General features: G+C 39.1%; 1 protein-coding gene across 5 annotated transcripts in view; it reads right to left on the bottom strand.

Annotated features, from left to right (window-relative positions):
* Nucleotides 1-665: 665 nt before the first annotated feature.
* LOC140737825 (zinc finger SWIM domain-containing protein 6) overlaps nt 666-21051 on the bottom strand; it is a 176195-nt gene continuing 155809 nt past the window's right edge. For 3 of the 5 annotated variants that reach the window (XM_073064501.1, XM_073064502.1, XM_073064504.1), the window contains exons 11-15: nt 15763-15920; nt 14512-14675; nt 9176-9257; nt 2267-3108; nt 666-1146 (exon numbers count right to left, since the gene is read on the bottom strand). In XM_073064501.1, the coding sequence (XP_072920602.1) occupies nt 1096-1146; nt 2267-3108; nt 9176-9257; nt 14512-14675; nt 15763-15920 (1297 nt within the window). In that variant the 3' untranslated portion in view covers nt 666-1095. Of the gene's footprint in view, nt 3109-9175; nt 9258-14511; nt 14676-15762; nt 15921-21051 lie in introns of all 5 variants that reach the window. The other 2 variants (XM_073064503.1, XM_073064505.1) reach the window with 1 other exon arrangement.

The following is a 21051-nucleotide window of genomic DNA, read 5'->3' as shown; positions in this document are numbered from 1 at the left end:
TACCAATCATAATTTTATGATAAAAACAAATTGTAGGTCACAACATCACCATTGTTCCAGAGCATTAAACAGCTCAAATGCAGATAACAAGGCTGGGTTATAGTTCACAAAACGATAGAGATCCTCTTTAATAATGGCACAGCAGGAATGCCTGTAGATTTGCTGCTCTCCACACAAGCAATTCTTTGTGTTCCAGATTAAGCTGAAGAGGTTGCAGTTCACCAGGAAGTCCAGTAGTGATAGCTCTTGAAACCTTTGCAGCTTTTAGGGGGAAAATCACAATTATAGATGAAAAAGGTAATTAGTGCTAAACTGTTGGCCACTTTGCAATTCATTGATCACTTTGTCTTCAGTTTTCAAATAAAAAGTAACATTTAGAAACAGCAATTATAATGATGAGGTAAAAATCAATTAGGTAAATTATACCTTAATTTTGACATAACCTTATGACATTTCCTTGTAGTTTGCACTTACAAGTCTAATTAGCAACATTCTGTAAGACCAATCAGCACAAGTTCAAGTAAAACACTTTCAATTCCAGAAGTGAGACTAGAAAAGAATGTACGCATAAGTTGAAACAAAAACATGTTCACATAATTGATCACAAGTTATTTGGTAGAGAATAAAGCTCACAGGTAAATTTATATATATTGTACACAGAGACATTTAACTTTCAAAAAACTAATTTTAATCAAAACAAAAAATTGTTGAATCATTAACAAGTTTATAAAACAGTGATTTAGTTACATAAATAAATTGATATCAGTGTATCAAATCTTAATTACTTTTAAACTTCAAGAGCATGTTTACACGGGCAATGAAGTACAATCTTTTACCTAATATAATAAATAAAATGGTGAGCAAGAAATTATAATTTTCTTTTCCTAAACAGCAAAAAAGGCTACAGAACATACCTCTAGCATTTTCCCTAGTGGAAGGAACAAGTGACAATAGTAACATTTTGCACCCAACATAAAAACTCTTTCATAAAGCACAAGATACAGAACAGTTCTGCTAAATTAAAGACTCAAAATAGAAACCAAAGTCATTTTTAATGAACAGTTTGGTAGTTAGATGTCCAGTTTGGTTATTTTTTTAAAGCGTTAAGACAAGGCAAGATAGAAGGCTGTTCTCTCTTGAGGAATTCTATAGGAGGAAAAAAAAGTAGAACAGTCTTACTACACAGCAACTTCCTGTCCTGCACAAAGTCAGTTCCCAATGCAGATTAATATATGTTATGAGCACATAAGTAGCATTTCACTATAACCACTGCAAAGGCCTACTGTAACATCTTTTCTGTTTTGTAAAACACGCAATTCAACCTTTTCAAGGATATCTTAAATTGTTTAATTCATTTCTAGACTAGGAGGCACAAAGCCCAATTCTGGCAAATACTTTTAATGCTAAGGCTTACTGCTCTGGCTGTAATGTGTTTTTTTCTCTCTCTTGTCCCTCTTTATTGTGGTGTCCGTCACAAGCAGATTTCTTCTCTCTATTTAATTTTATTTTCTCAGACTAGATATCAAGTCCAATCATGCAACAGAGGTGGTGGCTCTGCATAGATGCCCAGCACATAATTCTCCACCTGAGCCAACCTGAAGCAAGGCGCATTTTAGTCCTTCTGATATGTTTTTATACCAAGCTACTGCAGCTTCAAGTATTTTGCATTACATAGAATATTTTATAAATTAAAATGTTACGTATATTTTTTTCAATATTCAGACATATACTATAATATATACAGTACAATAAATGCTCTCATTCTTTCTTTGATAAATCCCTGAGAATGTATGTTGACAGTCGCTAATTACACATGCGCGAGCAATGTGTGCCATGCTTCTGGGTGAACAGCACTGTAAAGCCACGTATTCAGCCTTGTATTTTTAATACACTGATATGTAGGGATGAGTGATGAAGGAGTAAAGCTGAATCCATACGAGGTACTTATCACTTAGGATGGAGGTGTCTGTTTGGTTTAAAGCCATACTCTTAGGCTGTGAATGTACACATGAAGGACAGGAGCGACGTGGGCTATTGCCACTTGACAACATGTACTCAGTGTAAACTGATTCTTTTTTCCTCTTTTCTCTCATACAAAAGACACACACAAATCTCACAATCAACAGGGTTAAAGTTTGTGGACTGTTTGTTACTATACACATATAATACCGGTGTGGCTCTGGTTTTTTTTAAGTTAAAAAGGATACAAAGGCAGGCTCAATAAAAAGATACCACAGCGTGCTGATCAACCAAATCGCTCACGCACCAACATCATGAGTTTCTTTTTGCCTTTGTAAATTTGCTTCAGGTTGTCGATAAACTGTGTAAACTGAATGTGTCCATCATGAGCCATCAGGAAGGTCTCTCGGGCTTTGCTTAGAAACTCTATAAACTCACTATAGTGCCGCGGACTAATGTGCGTCAGCCGTGAATGTGTTGTATTTATATAGGCCCCAATAGTGGCATCCAGGAGTTGTCTGAGTGGTGCTTTGTCCAGTGACATTAATTTCCCAGAGTTCCTTCGTCCATGGAGTCCCACCATTCCTGGTGTGGTCAAAGTGCACCGACGTAGAATGTCTGAAAGTACTGTAGCACACTGAACACTTTTAACCACAAGAGGTATAATAGCTGCAAGTTCATTCTTCCCAAGGGAGTGGCTAAGTGCACATGCCCATAGAACGTCATTAATGGCAGGGTGTGTATCCTGATTGTAACCCAAGTTGAGATGTGTCATTGCTAGAGTGGCTAGCTTATAAGCCCGCATCGGATAACCACGGTGCTCCATATATCGAGCAATTGTGAAGAGCTGTGTATAACTCATACCAGTCGTGGCAGCATCTAGAACTATTTGGTAAGCAGTCTCAAAAGCTATATGGTCCTTTTCACAGAGGGTTAGTGCTGAGAGTGCACAGTTCTGAGGATCCTTCATAGCACATTGCAGTGCAAGTGTCCTTGCACTACTAGCTAGTTTCTCCCGTTGGTTGTAGTCCAGGTTCAATCTTACAACTGTGCTGTGGGACATTACTGTAGTGGCAACAATACTGGTGGCTTCAGTTGGGGTAAATAGTGTAAACCAACTCTGCATAATGCTATCCAATGCATAAACTCCTAAAAAGGCAAGGAAAAGTAGTTTTAGTTATATGCAATTAAAGTTGTAGAAAAAGATCATGATATTTTTTACCTACAAAATACAGAGTAGCTTTCAAAGTACACAATTACACTAAAGTCTGCAAGATATTCTACATATTTCAAATGGTTGCAATTTCTGTCAGGTGTGGCCAAAGGAACAGAGTAATTTATAGGATCAGATACAAGAATCCGTGAAATGAAGCCTCACTCTTATTCAAATATACTATGCAAATTTTAAAGATTGCTAAATTCAAGAAAAGCATATCCAGAACTGATCTCTCCAGGCAAATGACTTCCACTTCTTTTCTACTGAGATTGCCCCCCCCCCCCCCCAGCTCACCTTTATCCTGGCTCCTGTGCACAATCAAATTCTCTAGCCAAGGTAGTGCTCATTATTCTTTACCATTACTTCTATACTTCTAATCAGAACTCTAAAAGTGCCATCATGTAGTTTCTGAAAATCACTGTATCCAAGGAATATTAAAGTTATTATCTATATAATTAAGCACAAGAAAAACAACCCTTTTTCTCCCCCAAACGAGACTCAGCTTGTAAATATTCTTTGCTGATCTGTGTTTAATTCCTGAATTTTTAAATATTTACTAACGTTAGTTCATTTCATAGATTCTGGCCATTTGCCGAGGGCCATCATGTCAGGAAGAGGATGATGGTGTTTTAAAACTTTGTATGCTTTGCATATAATTGTTACATTGTATAGTTGGATCAGAAAGTGGACAACCTGAACATTTAAGGAAAATTACTCTTCACCGCAGTCACAAAATTCTTCACTCACTTAGGTCTTTTTTTAAAAAGAACAGAACCACTTTTTGATGCAGTGTCAGCTCCTCTAAATCCCCACCTACATTCTCAACTCCTGATTTATAAAAAAAGATAAATCAAAATGTATACTACTTCTGCCAGACATCTAAAGTTACTCTTTTATTCCGCCAGAGAAAGCAGGATCTCACAGTGGCCACCCATTTTAATTACATGCCCCATTCCCATTCCGATATGTCTATCCATGGCCTCTTCTACTGTCAAGATCAAGCCACACTTAGGTTGGAGGAACAACACCTTGTATTCCATCTGGGTAGCCTTCAACCTGATGGCATGAACATTGATTTCTCTAACTTCCGTTAATGCCCCTCCTCCCCTTCTTACCCCAACCCTGATATATTTATTATTTCCCCCCTTTTTTTCCTCTCTGTCCCTCTCACAATCACTTCTTGCCTGCTCTCCATCTTCCTCTGGTGCTCCCCTCCTCTTTTCTTTCTCCCCAGGCCTCCCATCCCATGATCCTTTCCCTTCTCCTGCTGTGTATCCCTTTTGCCAATCATCTTTCCAGTTCTTAGCTTCACCCCAACCCCTCCTGTCTTCTCCTATCATTTCGGATCTCCCCTCCCCCTCTCAAATCTCTTAATATCTCTTCTTTCAGTTAGTTCTGATGAAGGGTCTCGGCCCGAAACGTCGACTGTACTTCTTTCTATAGATGCTGCCTGGCCTGCTGCGTTCCACCAGCATTTTGTGTGCGTCTTTTATTCCTGGGTGGCACTGTCTTCTCCAACAGTTTTTCTACATAACCCCATTTGATTCTGATATCTAATGCCTTGCTATTTTCTGGTTTATAACCTTCATGTGCTTACATTAAGTACAGGTTTCCCCCGCGATCTGAAGGTAGAGCATTCCTATGAAACCGTTTGTAAGCCGAAATGTCGTAAAGCAAAGAAGCAATTACCATTAACTTATATGGGAAAATTTTTGAGCACTTCCAGACCCAAAAAAATAACCTACCAAATCAAACCAAGTAACACGTGAAACCTAAAATAACACTAACATATAGTAAAAGCAGGAATGATATGATAAATATACACCCTATATAAAGCAGAAATGTTGTAGGTGCAGTGTAGTTTCACTTATCAAACTTGGGAAGACAGCGAGCCAAAGTCGATTTGGAGAAAAAAAAATTGGCATGTACACGCCTACGCACGTACACGCATGTGCAAACTAACGCCCGCACAAGGCTTCATGGTCATTGTAGTCTTTCTCGGGTAAACACACATATAAAGCGGGCGTCTTTTTTTCGTAAAAGCAAAAATCCTCTTTGGTTAGCAAAAACAGGTACTAATGTAGGTCTTTCGTAACAGTGAGCTGTCGTAAAGCGAACGTTTGAAAAACAGGGGCCACCTATACTCTGGTTTTCACTCTTATCTGACCTTTCCTATTTTTTTTCCTACCATTTATAATGAATTTCAACATAATTTAACTTCTCTGCTCATGGAACTTTATTCGTTAATGCAATTTTTTCCTAACAGGGAGACATTTTATTTTGGACAATGTTGGTTAATTTGTCACAGATGATTAGAAAGTTACACCAATAAGACTCTTCTTTGTATCAGATCACTGCAGCCAATTGCAATTACAGCTCAGACTTCAGTGAGATAGGCAGTGCACAGTCTCCTGGTTCAGCCAAAATGGGAAAGGGATCAAAAGGAGGCCGAAAGGGAGATGAGTATTTCCCTCTGCTGTGAGACGTGGAGAAGCTGGTGAGCTGTTTTCTGCAGCTGTGATTGATTTCCAAATTCTTTTTACCATTCACCATCCAAAACCCAAACGGAGTTCAACTCAGAGCCTCAGTGCTTGAAGTAGGGCTTGTAACTTTTCAATCGCCAACCTTGCTCATTTTATTAAGCTCTGTGATTTGTAATCAAATACCCTCAAGATACATTTAAGCACAACAAAAGCTGACATAAATTTGACATTCATAATACAAGATATGCTGTATGAACTCATTCATACATCATTCATATTCCACATGCCAATGCAGATTATTTCGCATTTTCCATTTTACAGTCCATTCACCACTCTCATCCCATTCTCCAGATTTATAATGTTTCACCTTCCCTAGTGTGAATCCTTAACAATGTGGGGTCATTAGTGACATTTTGGGCCCCTTCTCTAATGATGTGTTAGCACTGGAGAGGGTCTAGAGAAGGCTCACAAGAATGATCCCAGAAGTGAAAGGGTTAACATATGAGGAGCTTCTAATGGCTCTGGGCCTGTACTTACTTGAGCTTAGAACGGGGGGGGGGGGGTGGTATTGAATATCGAAAGGCCTAGATAATAGAGTGGAAATGGAGGGCATCACACACACAATGCTGGAGGAACTCAGCAGGCCAGGCAACATCCATGGAAAAGAGTACAGTTGACATTTCGGGCCGAGATGTTGACTGTACTCTTTTCCATAGCAGGCCAGGCAGCATCCAAGTTCTTCCAGCATTTTGTGTGTGTTGCTTGGATTTCCAGCATCTGCAGATTTTCTCTTGCTTGTGGATGTGGAGAGGATGTTTCCTACTGTGGGACCGTCTAGGACCAGAGGGAACAGCCTCGGATTAGAAGGATGTCTCTTTAGAACAGAGATGAGGAGGTATTTCTTTAGCCAGAAGGTGGTGAATTTGTGGAATTCATTGCCACAGATGGCTGTGGAGGCCAATCTTGGGTATAGTTAAAGCAAAGGCTGAAAGGTTCTTAATAAGTAAAGGCATCAAAAGTTATGGGGAGAAGGCAGGAGAATGGGGTTGAGAGGGATAATAAATCAGCTATGATGGAATGGCAAGGCAGATTCAATGAGCCATATTGCCCAGTTCTGCTCTGATATTATGGTTTAAGTCATGCTTAGTTTCCATATCACTTGTAAGCAAGATAAATAAACGCATGCAATCAATCTTCAGAGTCATCAAATTAAATTAGGTGCACAGTAACAATATTACAAAGTCTTATTCTAGAAGATGTAATAAATGAGCAGGAATTGGCTTTAATGTGACGTACTGACCTCACGTAAAACTATCGAAGTGGCATGGGGTGCGGGAGTTAGAAAAGAGGTAGAACGTGTGCGGTGACTGAATTTAAAAATTACCCTGATTCATTTATGCAATGCAATTAATAGGAACAGAATTGGGGTCAGTTCAGCAAAAGGTGTCCCATGAAATGGTTGAAAGTTCAGAAGTTAAGGCACATTTAACACAGTAAATTGTTGGAGATACTTTATCAAGATCACAGAGATTGTGTAGGTGTTGTACACAAAGCTACAAAGAGATGGACTCTGGGAAGGCATTTGAAGCAGGAAGAGGAAAGCTAAACAGAGGTTTTAAAAAAAGACACACGAGTGAATCTGCAGATGCTGGAAATAAATAAAAACACAAAATGCTGGCAGAACTCAGCAAGCCAGACAGCATCTATGGGAGGAGGTAGTGACGACGTTTCGGGCCGAAACCCTTCATCAGGAGGGTCCTGTTATTATTTTCAAGGACCTGTCTTGGGCCCAGCATGCAAGTGCAATTACAAAGAAAGCATGGCAGTGCCTCTACTTCCTTAGGAGATTGCAAAGATTCAGCATGACAGCTAAAACTTTGACAAACTTCTATAGCTGTGTAGTGAAGAGTATATTGACTGGCCTGGTATGGAACAGAAAATCCTTCGAAAAGTAGTGGATATGGCCCAGTCCATCATGAGTAAAACCCACATCACCACTGAGCACATCTACACAGGGAGTTGTTGTCGGAATGCAGTATCCTTCACCAGGGACCCCAACACCCAGGATATGCTATCTTCTCACTGCTGGCCTCAGGAGGAGCGTGCTGGAGCCTCACGACTCATACCACCAGGTAATTATTGCCCCTCAACCAGAGGGAATAACTTCATTCGGCTTCACTTGCCCCATCGCTGAACTGTTCCTACAGCCTATGGACTCACTTCTGGTGACTCTCCTTTATACTTACTGCTCATCTATTTACTACTACGATTTTTCTCTTTTTGTATGTACAGTTTGCTGTCTTTTGCACACTGGTTGAATGCCCAGCTGGTGTGGCCTTTCATTGATTATAGTTATTGGATTTATTGAATATGACTGCAGGAAAATGAATTTCAGGGTTGTATATGTGACATATGTACTTTGATAATAAATTTACTTTCAACTTTGAATGAAAATTAAAACAGGAAGGCATGCAGGTTACAAGTGAAGAGGTTAGTCCAGTAAAGATTGTATACTCTTAAATCAAGTTACTCGGTACAGAAGTCTGTACAATGAACTTGATCTAAGGTTTCATACAAGGAAGTTACCATCTCAAGTAGCAAAAATGTGGTTATTTCAGCATTTGGAAATGGATTGAAACTCTCCAGTTATTTGACATAGCACCCACTGATTCAACAGAAGAGCTTTTCCACCATTCACTCCCACCAACGGCATTTCATAGGTTCATAGGCCAGTTCACTTGACAGAATAGAAATGTACACAAACTCTCAAGTTAGCACTTTACACTTAGCTAGGATCTTCAGAGATCTTATATTTTATTAAGTAAACAATATTGCTCTTTACATAAAAGTAATTAGAAATATGCAACCATGCATCCTTTTTAAGACCCTGCCAAGTGTCAAAGACAACAATGTATTTTGGACAATTAAAATGGATCTAACTTCAATTAGGAAGAGGACAATTCCAAACAAGGGCAGTTCAAATAGTTTTAAAAGCAATAGGTTTCAATAGGTACATTTAATGTCAGAGAAATGTATACAATATACATCCTGAAATTCTTTATCTTCACAGGTTTCTTCATTAAGCAACATAGTACTATTTAGCTGGAAGGGACTTAGAGAATGTAAGTAACCAATTTCAAAACTATATAATTTTATATATACTCAGAATGTCGGTAATAAGGAGCTGAACAATTCCCATCCCTTTCTCTCGGGTTTTGATAGATCTACTGAAATTACAGTGCTTGATTGGGATAATCCCAAGGGAAATTAATGGCTTTCATATCCATTAGAAACAGCAAACAAGAGGATTTATTAAATACTTAAGATTGAACCCTTTTCTCCCCTCAGATGTTGACAGAACTCTGCAGCATTTTCTGTCCTTTAATTTCATATTTCCTGCACCTCTTGCTTAAGTTTTGGCCTCATCCTTCACATGAGCTGAATTGAAGATTCCCATTCTGTAGAAATTATCTTTGACCATAGATGCTCACAAAGTGAATTCTAACATTCAACTCACCTACTTCTGTAGCGCACGTTACCAACCATCGCACCATCTCACGACGGCGCCAGTTTAATGTTGATAATGTCATTCGCATAACCTGCAAAAGAAAGAAAGTTCAGACATTGTCCTCCCCAAATATTGCTAATCTAGAAAATAAAATTTAAAAAAAAAAGAAAAGTAACAAGAAAGAAAAGAGACTGAGCATTTCCTTTAGAACCTCAAAAAATCTGCATTTCATTGAAGGGCATGAGGATGAGCTGCTTGATGGGAAGGAACTTGGTTAGCCAGGAAGTGGTGAATCTGTGGAATTCTTTGCCACAGGCAGCTGTGGAGGCCAGGTCTTCATGTATATTTAAGGCAGAGGTTTATAGATTGGTCAGGGAAGGAGAGGAAAAGTGGACCAGGCATGAGGAAATGGTGGAGCAGACTTGATGGGCCAAATAGGCCAACTCTGCTCCTGCATCTTAAGATCTTAAAACAAAAATCACCAAGGAACTTGTGCTCATCAACAAGCAGAGCTGGTTAACATACAGACTTGAGGTACCCAAGTGCTTCCAGTTCATTTTGGCACAATCGTAACGAGGAATAAAGATTAAAATTTAGTTTGATTTGTCACACGTACATTCAAACGCACATTGTTTGAGACTATGATAGTGTCGTCCGAGGATATGCTGGGGGCAGCCCACAGACATCATCAGGCTTCCAGCACTAACACAGCATCCCCACAACTTACTAGCCGTAACCTGCAAGTCTTTGGAACTCTACTCTGTTTGGAAGATGCACCACAGCCCTTTTCTGAATGAACAGTCCCTGTTTACAAATAGGAATAGCGGATTTAAAAGGTAGAGCATTTTATATCCAATAGTATTCTCCTAAAAACAGACTGAGAGGAGGTTAAAATTTTGGGCTGAACTTCTAGAGGACGGAGGTGTCTGCCAATAAAGAATGTTCTTTTTGTGCTTTGCATGGTTCTGAAAAGACGCATGGAAAACAAGAGAATGGAAATGGGATAAAAAAAGAGCCACAAAGAATTTGAAACTGCAAGTAGAATACAAGTGCGATGGGTGGTGACAGAGATAAAAGTAAACAAGCAGAGAGGTTAGCTTTGATGAAGGAGGATATAACAGCAGTACTTGGAGATTGTTTCTGGAGGATTGACCAGTGAGCCTATATGGGTAGAATATAGAAACTGGGGAGGGCTGCTCCATTGGAGCTGATTTATAGAACCCCTCCTCCTGCTCCCCACCACCATCTGCAGGAATCTGAGCACATGTGCAGCACAATTGCAAGGATAATAGGTTTTGCATTAATGGAATATTTTAATTTTCCCAGTATTGTCTGGGCTGCTCAAGGTGTTAAGGGATTGGATGGGGTGGAATTTGTGAAATATTTCCAGGAAAGTTTCTCGAGTCATATAATGGGCCCTACACAGGAGGGTGCAATAGTAGACCTTTTCGTAGTGAACAAGGCAGGACAGGTAACTGAAGTGGCAATCAGGGAACACTTTGGCTCTCATGACTGTAACTCCATTAGCTTTACGACAGTGATGGAAAAGGACAGGACAGATCAATCGGTTGGGGTCCGCAAAAGGAACAGGGATAATTCTAGAGGAATTAGAAATGATCCAGCAGAGGCTGACTGGGTGAGCCTGTTTAAAAGGAATGAATAGCAACTGGGGGCGATGAGAGCGCAATAGCAAGTGTCCAGGAGTAGCATGTTCCTGGGTGAATAGTAAACCTGGCTAGTTCAGGGAACCTTGGCTGATGAGAGACATTGAGATTCTGGTCAAGGGAAAGAAGGAAGCATATATTTGGTTTAGGTTGTCGTATCATAGAAATCTATTGATTACAAAAGGGGAATCTAGAAGGCAAAGACAGGTATGCAAAGGATCAGGCGGGTAAGGTTAAGGAAAAAAAAATCGTAAGAGATTCTATAGCAATATTAAGAGGGTGGCTAGGATCAACAGATGGGTGGAATAATTAAATAAATATTTCTCCTTGGTGGTTACTCAGGATAAACTCGTGGTTGATCAAGAGAGAAGGGAAACAAGTGGAGGTGTTTTGAAGAGCATTCCTATTACTAGTGAAGGGCCTTATAGCACATTAAGGTGGAAAAATCCCCAGGGACCGGGCCAAGTCCAAAAGGAAATTGTGGAAGCACTTGTGAAGATATTTGCCTCACTGTTGACCACTGCTGAAATTTCAGACGCCTGGAAAGTGGTTAATGTTATTTGTCTGTTTAAAGGTCAAGGACAAGCCAGGGAACTAGGCTCAGTAGAGGGGAAATTACTGGAGGGAATTTTGAAGGGCAAAACTTGGATAGACAGAGTCAGAATAGGACAAATCAGCATAGCTTCGTATGTGGGAAGTCATACTTGGAAAACTTTGCAAGAGCTGCTAAAGTAGTAACCAAAAAGGAAGATGAGGGGAGGGCAGTGGATATTGTCTTTATGGACTTCAGCAAGGCCAACATCACCATCCTGCACGCTGGGCTGATCTGGAAGACTAGGCCCCATGGAATCCAAGAACAGCTAGTTGGGCAAGAACATAGAACTATGCAGCACAGGAACAGACTCTTCGGCCAACATCAGTTTCATAGATGCTGCCTGTCCTGCTGAGTTCCTCCAGCATTTTGCCCTGGATTTCCAGCATCTGCAGAAACTTTTGTGGTTTGATCAGTAAGTATATAGATGACACAAAATTAGGTTGTGTTGATTGTGAAGGACGTAACTGTAGATTAATGGGGCGTCTTAATGAAGTGGATTGAGGAATGATAAATGGATTTCAATAGTTTTGTGTGAGATGAATGATTGTGGAAAGTCAAACCAGTGTAGGACTTGTACCGTGACTGGTAGGGCACTAGAGAACGTAATGGAACAGAGGAGCTATGAGAAAAAAGTGCATAGCTTGCTGAAAGCAGCATCACAGGCAGATGGTGGTGAAGAAGGGGTTGAGCACGTTGTCCTTCATCAGTCAGAGCACTGAGTATAGAAGTTGGGACATTATGATGCAGTGGAGCCACACTTGGAATACCATATATAGTTTTGGTCACCCTATTATACGAAAGTCATGGTAAAACTGGAAAGAGTGTTAAAATAAAAGATTTGAAGATGCCACCCTTACTAGAGGGACTTGAGATACAGAGAGGGATTGGCCATGCTAGGTTTTTATTCGATCATACGTTATAGGAGCAGAATTAGGATACTTGGCCCATCAAGTCTGCTTTGCCATTTCATCATGGTTGATCCAATTTTCCTCTCAGCCTCAAACTCCTGCCTTCTCCACATATTCCTTCATGACCTGACCAATCAAGAATCTATCAGCCTCCGTCTTAAATATACATGAAGACTTGGCTGCCTGTGGCAAAGAATTCCACAGATTCACCACTCTCTGGCTAAAGAAATTCCTCCTCATCTCTGTTCTAAAATGACGCCCCTCTATTCTGAGGCTGTGTCCTCTGGCCTTAGGCCCTCCCACCATAGGAAACATCCTCTCGACATCCACTCTGTCAAGGCCTTTCACCATGCAATAGGTCACCCCTCATTCTTCTGAATTCCAGCAAATACAGGCCCAGAGCCATCAAATGCTCTTTGGAGCATAAGAGAAAGAGGGGTAATCTTATAGAAATGCTTAAAATTATGAGAAGCATAGATAAGGTGGATGATAACAGTCTTTTCCCCCAGGGTAAGGGGAGTCCGAAACTAAAGGGCATAGTTTTAGGGTAAGATTTCAAAAGGAACTTAATGACAACTTTCACAGAGTGGTAAATATATGGAACAAGCTGGAAATGGTTGAGGCAGGTACAATGGTATCATTTAAGAAGCACTTGGATAGAAGACTTAGAATGAGACTTAGAGAGATGCAGTCTGGATGTAGGAAATTAGGGCTAGCTGGGTGGGCACCATGGCCTGCATAAACTAATTGGGCTGAAGGGCTTTCATCTGGAAAGGAAAACAAGAGGATGGCAAGTGAGCAGTAGAGAATAGCAAGAAGCAGTAGTTCTAGCCAACTTCCTGTGCTACAGCACATTCTGGACAAAGTGTTCCCGAAGCATTCAAAGTTATTTTCTGGGAGAAAATAACCAAATTACCAGACGAGCAAGTAAACAAGTTTCACTAAGTCATAATTTGTTGGATTTTATGCTTGTTCAACCACTAGGAATCCCCCTGGTTTTTAGACTTGAAAAAAACTAACATGGGAGCAGGAAAAATCTTCAGTGTTGAAACGAACTGGATGGAAAATGGATATGCAGATAAACCGAGTTACTGTGAAGACAACTGAGCATGGGCAACAAAGGAGAAACAGAAGCAGCAGAACTGGAGTGATTGAACACTTTGCCTGAGAAATGAGAGACTGTCCTGCTGCGCTGGTTGATAGGGTAGTTAAGAAGGCCTATGGGATGCTAGGCTTCATTAACAGGGGGATTGAGTTCAAGAGTAGAGAGGTCATGTTGCAACTCTAGAAATCTCTGGTGAGACTGCACTGAGAGTATTGTGTTCAATTCTGGTTACCTGATTATAGGAAGGATGTGGAAGCTATGGAGAGAGTGCAGAGGAGATTTACCAGGATGTTGCTTGGTTTGGAGAACAAATCATATGAAGCAAGGTTAGCAGAGCTGGGACTTTTCTCTTTGGAGCATAGAAGAATGAGAGGGGACTTGATAGAGGTCTACAAGATTATGAGAGGCATAGATAGGGTGGATAGTCAGTACCTGTTTCCCAGGGCACCAATAGCAAACACCAGAGGGCATATGTACAAAATTAAGGGAGAGAAGTTTAGGGGAGACATCAGGGGTAAGTTGTTTTTTTTTAAATTTTTTTTTTATTTTTTAAAACACGGAGGGTTGTGAGTGCCGAGAATGATTTGCCAGGGATGGTGATGGAGGCTAAAACATTAGGGGTATTTAAGAGCCTCTTGGACAGGCACATGGATGAAAGAAAAATAGAGGGTTATGGGGCAGTGTAGGTTTAGTACTTTTTTTTAAAAAAAGGATTATTTGGGTCGGCACATGGAGGGCTGAAGGGCCTGTACTGTGCTGTAATGTTCTATGGTTAGTTCTCCAAATTCACAACTGAGTACAGTGACAACTGAGTTGACATTGATAATGGCAGATTATTGCTACTGGTGGGCAGATAGACAAAATATGGTACCTGCATAATCCTACTTGCTACAAACTTACTTAATAAATCAGAATTGACATTTTTTCAAAAGATGTGGCATATTGATGTAACCTAGATAATTAATGATTGCCATAATATGAAGCATCTCAGGGAAAGGACAAAATATAGTGTCATTTTGTAAATATGAGTAGAGATTTTTGCATGATGGCCAATTTTACTCCATGGTACTTACCTGAAGACCCAGTTCCAGAGACACTTTGAGAAGAGTAATATCAGGCAAACTATCCATAGGAGTTGCTATTTTAAATGCATCCTGGGCAAGCTTGAAGATATGTGATGAGGAGTGAATGTTCTTCTGAATAGATTCTAACACTGTTTCTAGCCTCATAACATCCCCTGTAATTACATGAAAAAAAATGCAGTTTTGTGTGACAGTGGTATTCAAAATAATAAGACATATCATTTTCACTTTTAATTTTTTTTGTAGAAACCAGTGTTCCATGGATCTTTACTTACCATTTAAAAAAAAGTTTCCACACCCAAACCTTGATCCTTTGATTGAAAGCTATGGCAGTTTGATTCACTGCCTATTCTGAGGCACAGCCACTTTCAGAGAAGTGGGAATTACTGGTTACAATCTCCGACACCCAAACTAAAAGAGTAAGGGACTATCAAACCCAGACCAAACCTATCAGCTTTCTCCCACTTGTTCCTGGACTAATGACTCCTTATTTCACACAGTACAAAACCCAGTAGAATACTCTAAGTATAGGAGCAATGATAACTAAGCGGGTTGATAACAAACCACACAGTGACCAGTGATGGAAATGAAGGAAATCAGAATTGGAGGAGATAGTGATCTGAGGGCAGTTTGTGAGACAATGACAGGCCCAATGGAAATGTTTAATTATCATTCAAAAGCAAGTCAAATTTCAATTGGCATCCTAATTTTGATTAAAATAGATCGGTTTCATGAACCCTGAAAACAAATCCAGTTTTGAATCTTTCAAGGGAGCAAAGTATAGAAAAATCATTAAACATTCAATATATTGTCTCCACTACAATAAATTCCTATTCTTACTTGGTAGAGCTAAGGTGAATATATTCTGAGCTTAGCACAAACTGGTACATAATTTGAGAGTACTTCAGTGCCTAATGCTTTTTTTAAAATGAATCAAATGACTGACAACATATAGCAACTCATAAATGAAAACCTTACGTGTAAAAAAATAAGAAATAAAAAAAAAGATCCCTTTCTCACCAATTGATGCAAGGATCTCCAATGGATTAAATAAACATGAAAAATTTCAGAATTATGCCATGTTGCAAGATACATTAATCCGAGAAAGGAACCAGATCAACTTAAAGGAAACATTAATTAAATAGTTAAAACTGCAAATGAAAAAGCATTTCCTATTATATTTGCAAGCAGCACATTGTTCTTATTTGACTTCAGCAGTAACTTAAAATCAATCTCTTTTACCTTTAGCAGCTGTTAACATCGTGGAAGCTAGCTCACACTGCTGAGACTCGATGTGACTTAGGGTGAACCAACGTGGGTAGCGGTTGGGAACAACAGACGCTATGTGGTGTGGACGAGATACATCTCCTGTTGGTGCCGTTGATTCCAGTACAGGTAGCCTGTAAAGTGTCAATAAAATAATCTTTGAACTGTATTTACTTTTAGGCATGATTTAATCCATAATTAACAACTGAAAATTGCAACTTTTTTTGCTCCAAAGACGAGATATGAGACTCAAATGGAACATACATTAAACTAAGAAATATTAACTTCAGAATCTACTCCGTAAACCTTTACTGATACTCTTCTCCATTAAAAATATTCCTTTAACACTTACCTCTGCTCAAGCTATGGGAGTTAATATCTCGTGTCCAGTTTTGCCTTTTGATTTTCTTTTTAGTCCACTTGAAAAAACATTACAACATGAAAGGCACTACACAAATGCAAGTTATCACTAAACTGATCCTAAATAGATTACTGTTATTAATTTACTTTCAAACAATTCTGATAATGTAGCACAATTTCTATATGTCTACATATATAAAAGCCACTAATTCTCTAAATTGATTTACTGTGGAAAAATGCTTAAAAACAGTTTTAAGCACAAAATTATTGATAATAAAAATATGATGAATACATCAATGTGAGTCAATTAATTAAAGATCCAAAATTGGTTTATTAACAGGAGAGAGAGTGTGTGATGGTTAACGATTGTCTTTGTAATTTGAATGCTAGTGACTGGTGGTGTATCACAGCAGTCTGTGCTACGACCCTTGGTGTTGGTAATATATGTGAATAATTTTGATGTGGAGGTAGGAGACATGATCTGTTCATTTACAGATGACATGTAGATAGGAGTTGTTGACATTGTGGAGAGAAGCCTTGGGCTATTCGATAATATTGATATGTGTTGAAATGGACTGAGAAATGGCAGATGGAGTTTTAGCCAGATAAATGTGAAGTGATTCATTTTGGGAGTGTGGAGTCAGAGTTATGCAGCTCCAAAACAGGTCCTTTGGCCTGATTCATTTATGTTGATCGAGGTGCCTTCCCAAATTAGTCCCATATTCTAAATGTTTCCTATTCATGCACCTGTCCAAATGTGTTTTTTTTTAAAAAAAGCATTGTAATTCTACCACTTTCTCTGGCTTGTCAATCTAGACATCCACCACCCTTTGTGTGAAAAACTTGCCTCTCTTTCAGATCATCTTTAAATTGGAACATTATTGTGATACGTTCTAAGGTACAGTGAAGAGCTAGTCTTATGTACTGTTCATATAGGTCAGATCATTACACAGTGCATCATTCCCCTCTCACTTCAAACCTGCACCCTCTAGTTTTAGATTTCCCTAACCGAGGAAGCAAGAGTCACTGACAGCATTTACAATTTGTCTAGACAAGCATGTAAATCCCGTAGGATAGAAGGCCATGGGCCAAGTGATAGGAGATGGGATTAATTTTGATGTGTCACCCCACTGCTAAATGTGGACATGGTAGGTTGAGATTGCCCATTTCCATGCACTGTAACTGTTAACCTGCTGCCTGGATGTGGCATTTATGCAGCCAGGGAGGAAAGGCTGTGGAAACAAATGGAAGGAAAGGGGGATGAAATCAGCATAGATTTTCAGCTGTTTCCACAAAACCCTCATGAATAATTTTGGAAGATGCTGGGCTGCAGAATACTTTGTGATGTGGAGGACCCTGGAAGTTCTCATGAACAGCAATGCTCACATATTTAGCAGAAAGAACTAGATTTCTCTGAACCTTGGTTGATATTTCTTGTATACCCTAAGTTGTCAAAACTTAGTCCTAAAATGTGAATAGGCCACAACACAAACATTTTTAGCTCAAAACTAGAAATATTACAAATTTGAATTTTTAGAAGCATATACTCTTACAGAACAAGATTTTTTGATTTTGTTTGTATTTTCATATATTCAGGATACTGGACCACAGATGCACACACACCTTTGCCCTTGCTACTAATCTGAGAAACAAATTTATTACAGAAAAACGTGAGTCAGTGATGGGAACCAACTCAAACTCTGAGTGATGGCTCAGGTCTGGTTTCACCCAGTGCCATTCTCACCTTATCTGAATAATTTGCTTCGAAGTTGCTTTTTTCACCTCATCCACTGTGGTTGTATCAGTTCCGCAGTTTACAGACTTTGCAGTAAAATTACTGACAGCAACCTTAAAACTGCTGCTCTGAAATGATAATGCCCTTTGGTATAACGGAATTCCTGCTTCCTCGTGGAACTGACCTCCATAAAGTAGGGCACTCATGCTTCACTTTCAATGAAAACAGAACTTGCAGCACGACTGTTCCTGCCATTAACAACCCCCATGTGACTGACCCTCAAAGTCTCATCTCAAGATCTCAGGGGAAATGAATTAACATGCAAGATAGCATAAAATGATACAGTCAAAGACGCCTTTAAAATCACTAGAGCACTGATCTTGCAAGAGTTAGAGGTCAGAAAATGTATTCCATTCCAGAGTCAGTCTTGCATGGTGTAGAATAAAATTAATAGTCAATTCCTCCGGGGTTGATGGATCTTCAGGCAACCATTAAACCTAATAATTAGCTCAAGCTGCAAATCACATTGCAGGGTCAACATTTTCCACAAAGTGACTTGTCCTTAGGGTTAAAGAGTATGATATTGTGGTCATTAATGAAACCTGGCTTTTAGTCAGGCAGCACAGCTCAATATTCCTGCTTATTGGGGGTCTTAGATGAAATACAAGGAATTTAACAAAAAAAAAGGACATTTAGCAATCGTGGTGAAGGAAGCAATTACAGCAGACAGGAGAAATGATATGCTAGAAAGACTAAAAAAGCCAAATTGGCTGAAATGAAGTACAAAATAAGGGACAATTACATTGTTGTATAACAGAATTACAAATGGATACCAGGAGGTAAAAAAAAAGTAATTATCTAGACAAATTTGAGAAGTGCAAGAACTCAGCACAAGGTTGTGTTTGTTAATTATCCTCATAACAGGGGCAGATGAGGAGTAAAATGTATAGAAAATGCAGAATTCTTATAATACTTCTAAAGGAACTTTAAAAAGTTATCAATACTTAGTAAGCCCAAAAGAAGCGTAAAGAGTACTCTTCAGATTTACAGAACAGGCAAGTGAAGAGGATAGAAATTAGAGATATTATGAAGGCAGTGATCATAACTCAGTAGAATTTGGTACAGTTAACAGAAAGGACAAAGATACACCAGGCAACAAAGTTTTAGAACATGACATACTAAATTACCAGGCTAAATTATTATTTTGTAAAATGGTATTGAAAACAACTACTTGAAGATTAGCGTCAATACTAGGAGACACATTCAAGGAAACAGGAGGTTGTGAGGAAAGAGGCAACTCAAATCTGTACCTCCATGGATTTCAAGGTACATATGGGGTAGATTGGATACAAGGCAGAAAGGGAAGCTTATGACGACAAAAAAAAATCTCAAATCTAATATTGCACAAACCAAGGAGAATAAACAATGATAGCCTGCTGAAATTTAAAACAAAAGGCAGGCAAAGAGAATACATGAAGAAATAACAAGGAAAAACGAATTTCAAAATCTATAAGAAGAATGAGGAGATTCTACAACAAAGGAATGTGTGTAGAAACCCCAGGTGCTTATATGGATAGTTCTGGTCTGCTTTCCAAGCAGTGGTGTAATGCAATGGATATTGTCATTAAAAGGAAGAAGAACACAAAATATCCAACTTGAGGTAGTGTGACAGCAAGAGAGTGAGAGCCATTGTGTTAAGTGGATCCAGCACCTTTCAAAGTGGATAAATCACCAGGTCTCAAAATACAAGATTCTAGGCTCTTGAAGGAATGGAGGAATTACTGTAGGTATCATATTTTCCAAAGCCTTTTGCTAATACAGAGACTATTGGAAGGCTGGAAGAGTATTTATACGGTATTTGTCGTCAAAAATGATAAAGGATGATCATGAATATCTATAGTGTCCGCAAAGTAATAGAAAAATACACAGGATCAACACAAGCCTAAACTTACAGCAAACACTTAATCAAGGACAATTAGCATGGACTTGTTAAAGAATAACAACAGATAAGTTTTTGAGGGCAACACATCTACATGTTAGTAAGCTACCTGATGAAGCTCCAAATGATGGGTCGATCAAGAAAACAAAAAGCCTGTAGAAGCCAAGAGAAAGTGGCAAGTGAGATAAACTGGCTCAACAGATTGGCTTCAGTGACTATGGAGCTGTGTGGTGCAAATCAACAAAGCTCTCTACAAGGTTCCTTGGTTTCAAGATGTACACAAGTAACTCAGGCATGAATGAATGAATGGGCTCGTGATACTGAGTAGACGGTACTAAGAAAATTCCAGGCATATGATCAAATGGGATTAATCCGGAGAAGTTTGATATAATGCATTTAAGGGAAAACTGACAAGGTAAGTGGTAAGATAACAAAATATTTGGAGGATAGCATGGATCTTGGAGTGCACCTCTGAGTTAAACAAAGCGGTTTCGAAGCATGCAGGATCTGTTTTACCAGCTAAGATCTATAATACAAGAGCAGGGAAGCCATGCTAGAGCTGTATACAACACAAGACTGGTCAAGCTTAGAGTGATGTATATGACAATTCAGGTCACCACACCGACTAGGGGGTGTGGAGGAGATTCACAATGCCAATGCCATGGCTGGAGATTTATTGCCGTGCTTGAGACCAACTAGGCTGCAGTTATTTGAACTGAGTGGGGATGTAATTTGAAGTATATTAAATTCTGGAAGGCCTACAAAGTGAACTGAAAGGATTTAATTCTCTCAGCAGGGAGATCACTAAGGGATTTTAATTGGTAAAAGTATTAGAAGAGAAAGGAGGAAATCATTTTACTCCAAAAAGCACTGGAACACAATTCCTAAAGAACGGTCGATGCAGATACCTTTATTATATTTAATGATACTTGGATGAAGAACCAAATTGTACAAGCATGGACTGAAAGTTGGTAAGTACTTAAAACCTAAATAGTTGTATTTTTGAAAGGCATTGACTCAAATGACTTCCCTCTGTCCTCCATCTCAAATTTTTGTGCTGATATTCCAACTCACCTACTAACGTGAACCATTATTGTTCAACGTAACTTTAACTCCTCTTCAACAAATTAAAAGCAAAACTGTCCCATCTATTTGTTACAAAAGACTAAATAGTGTTTGTTAATAAGGTTTTCTACCACAATTAGAAAATGTTGCTCTTGCTTGAGGAACT

The sequence above is a fragment of the Hemitrygon akajei genome, chromosome 13 (assembly GCF_048418815.1).
Source record: "Hemitrygon akajei chromosome 13, sHemAka1.3, whole genome shotgun sequence".
NCBI classification, from domain to species: Eukaryota; Metazoa; Chordata; class Chondrichthyes; order Myliobatiformes; family Dasyatidae; genus Hemitrygon; species Hemitrygon akajei.
This window is presented reverse-complemented; position numbering and strand designations above follow the sequence as displayed.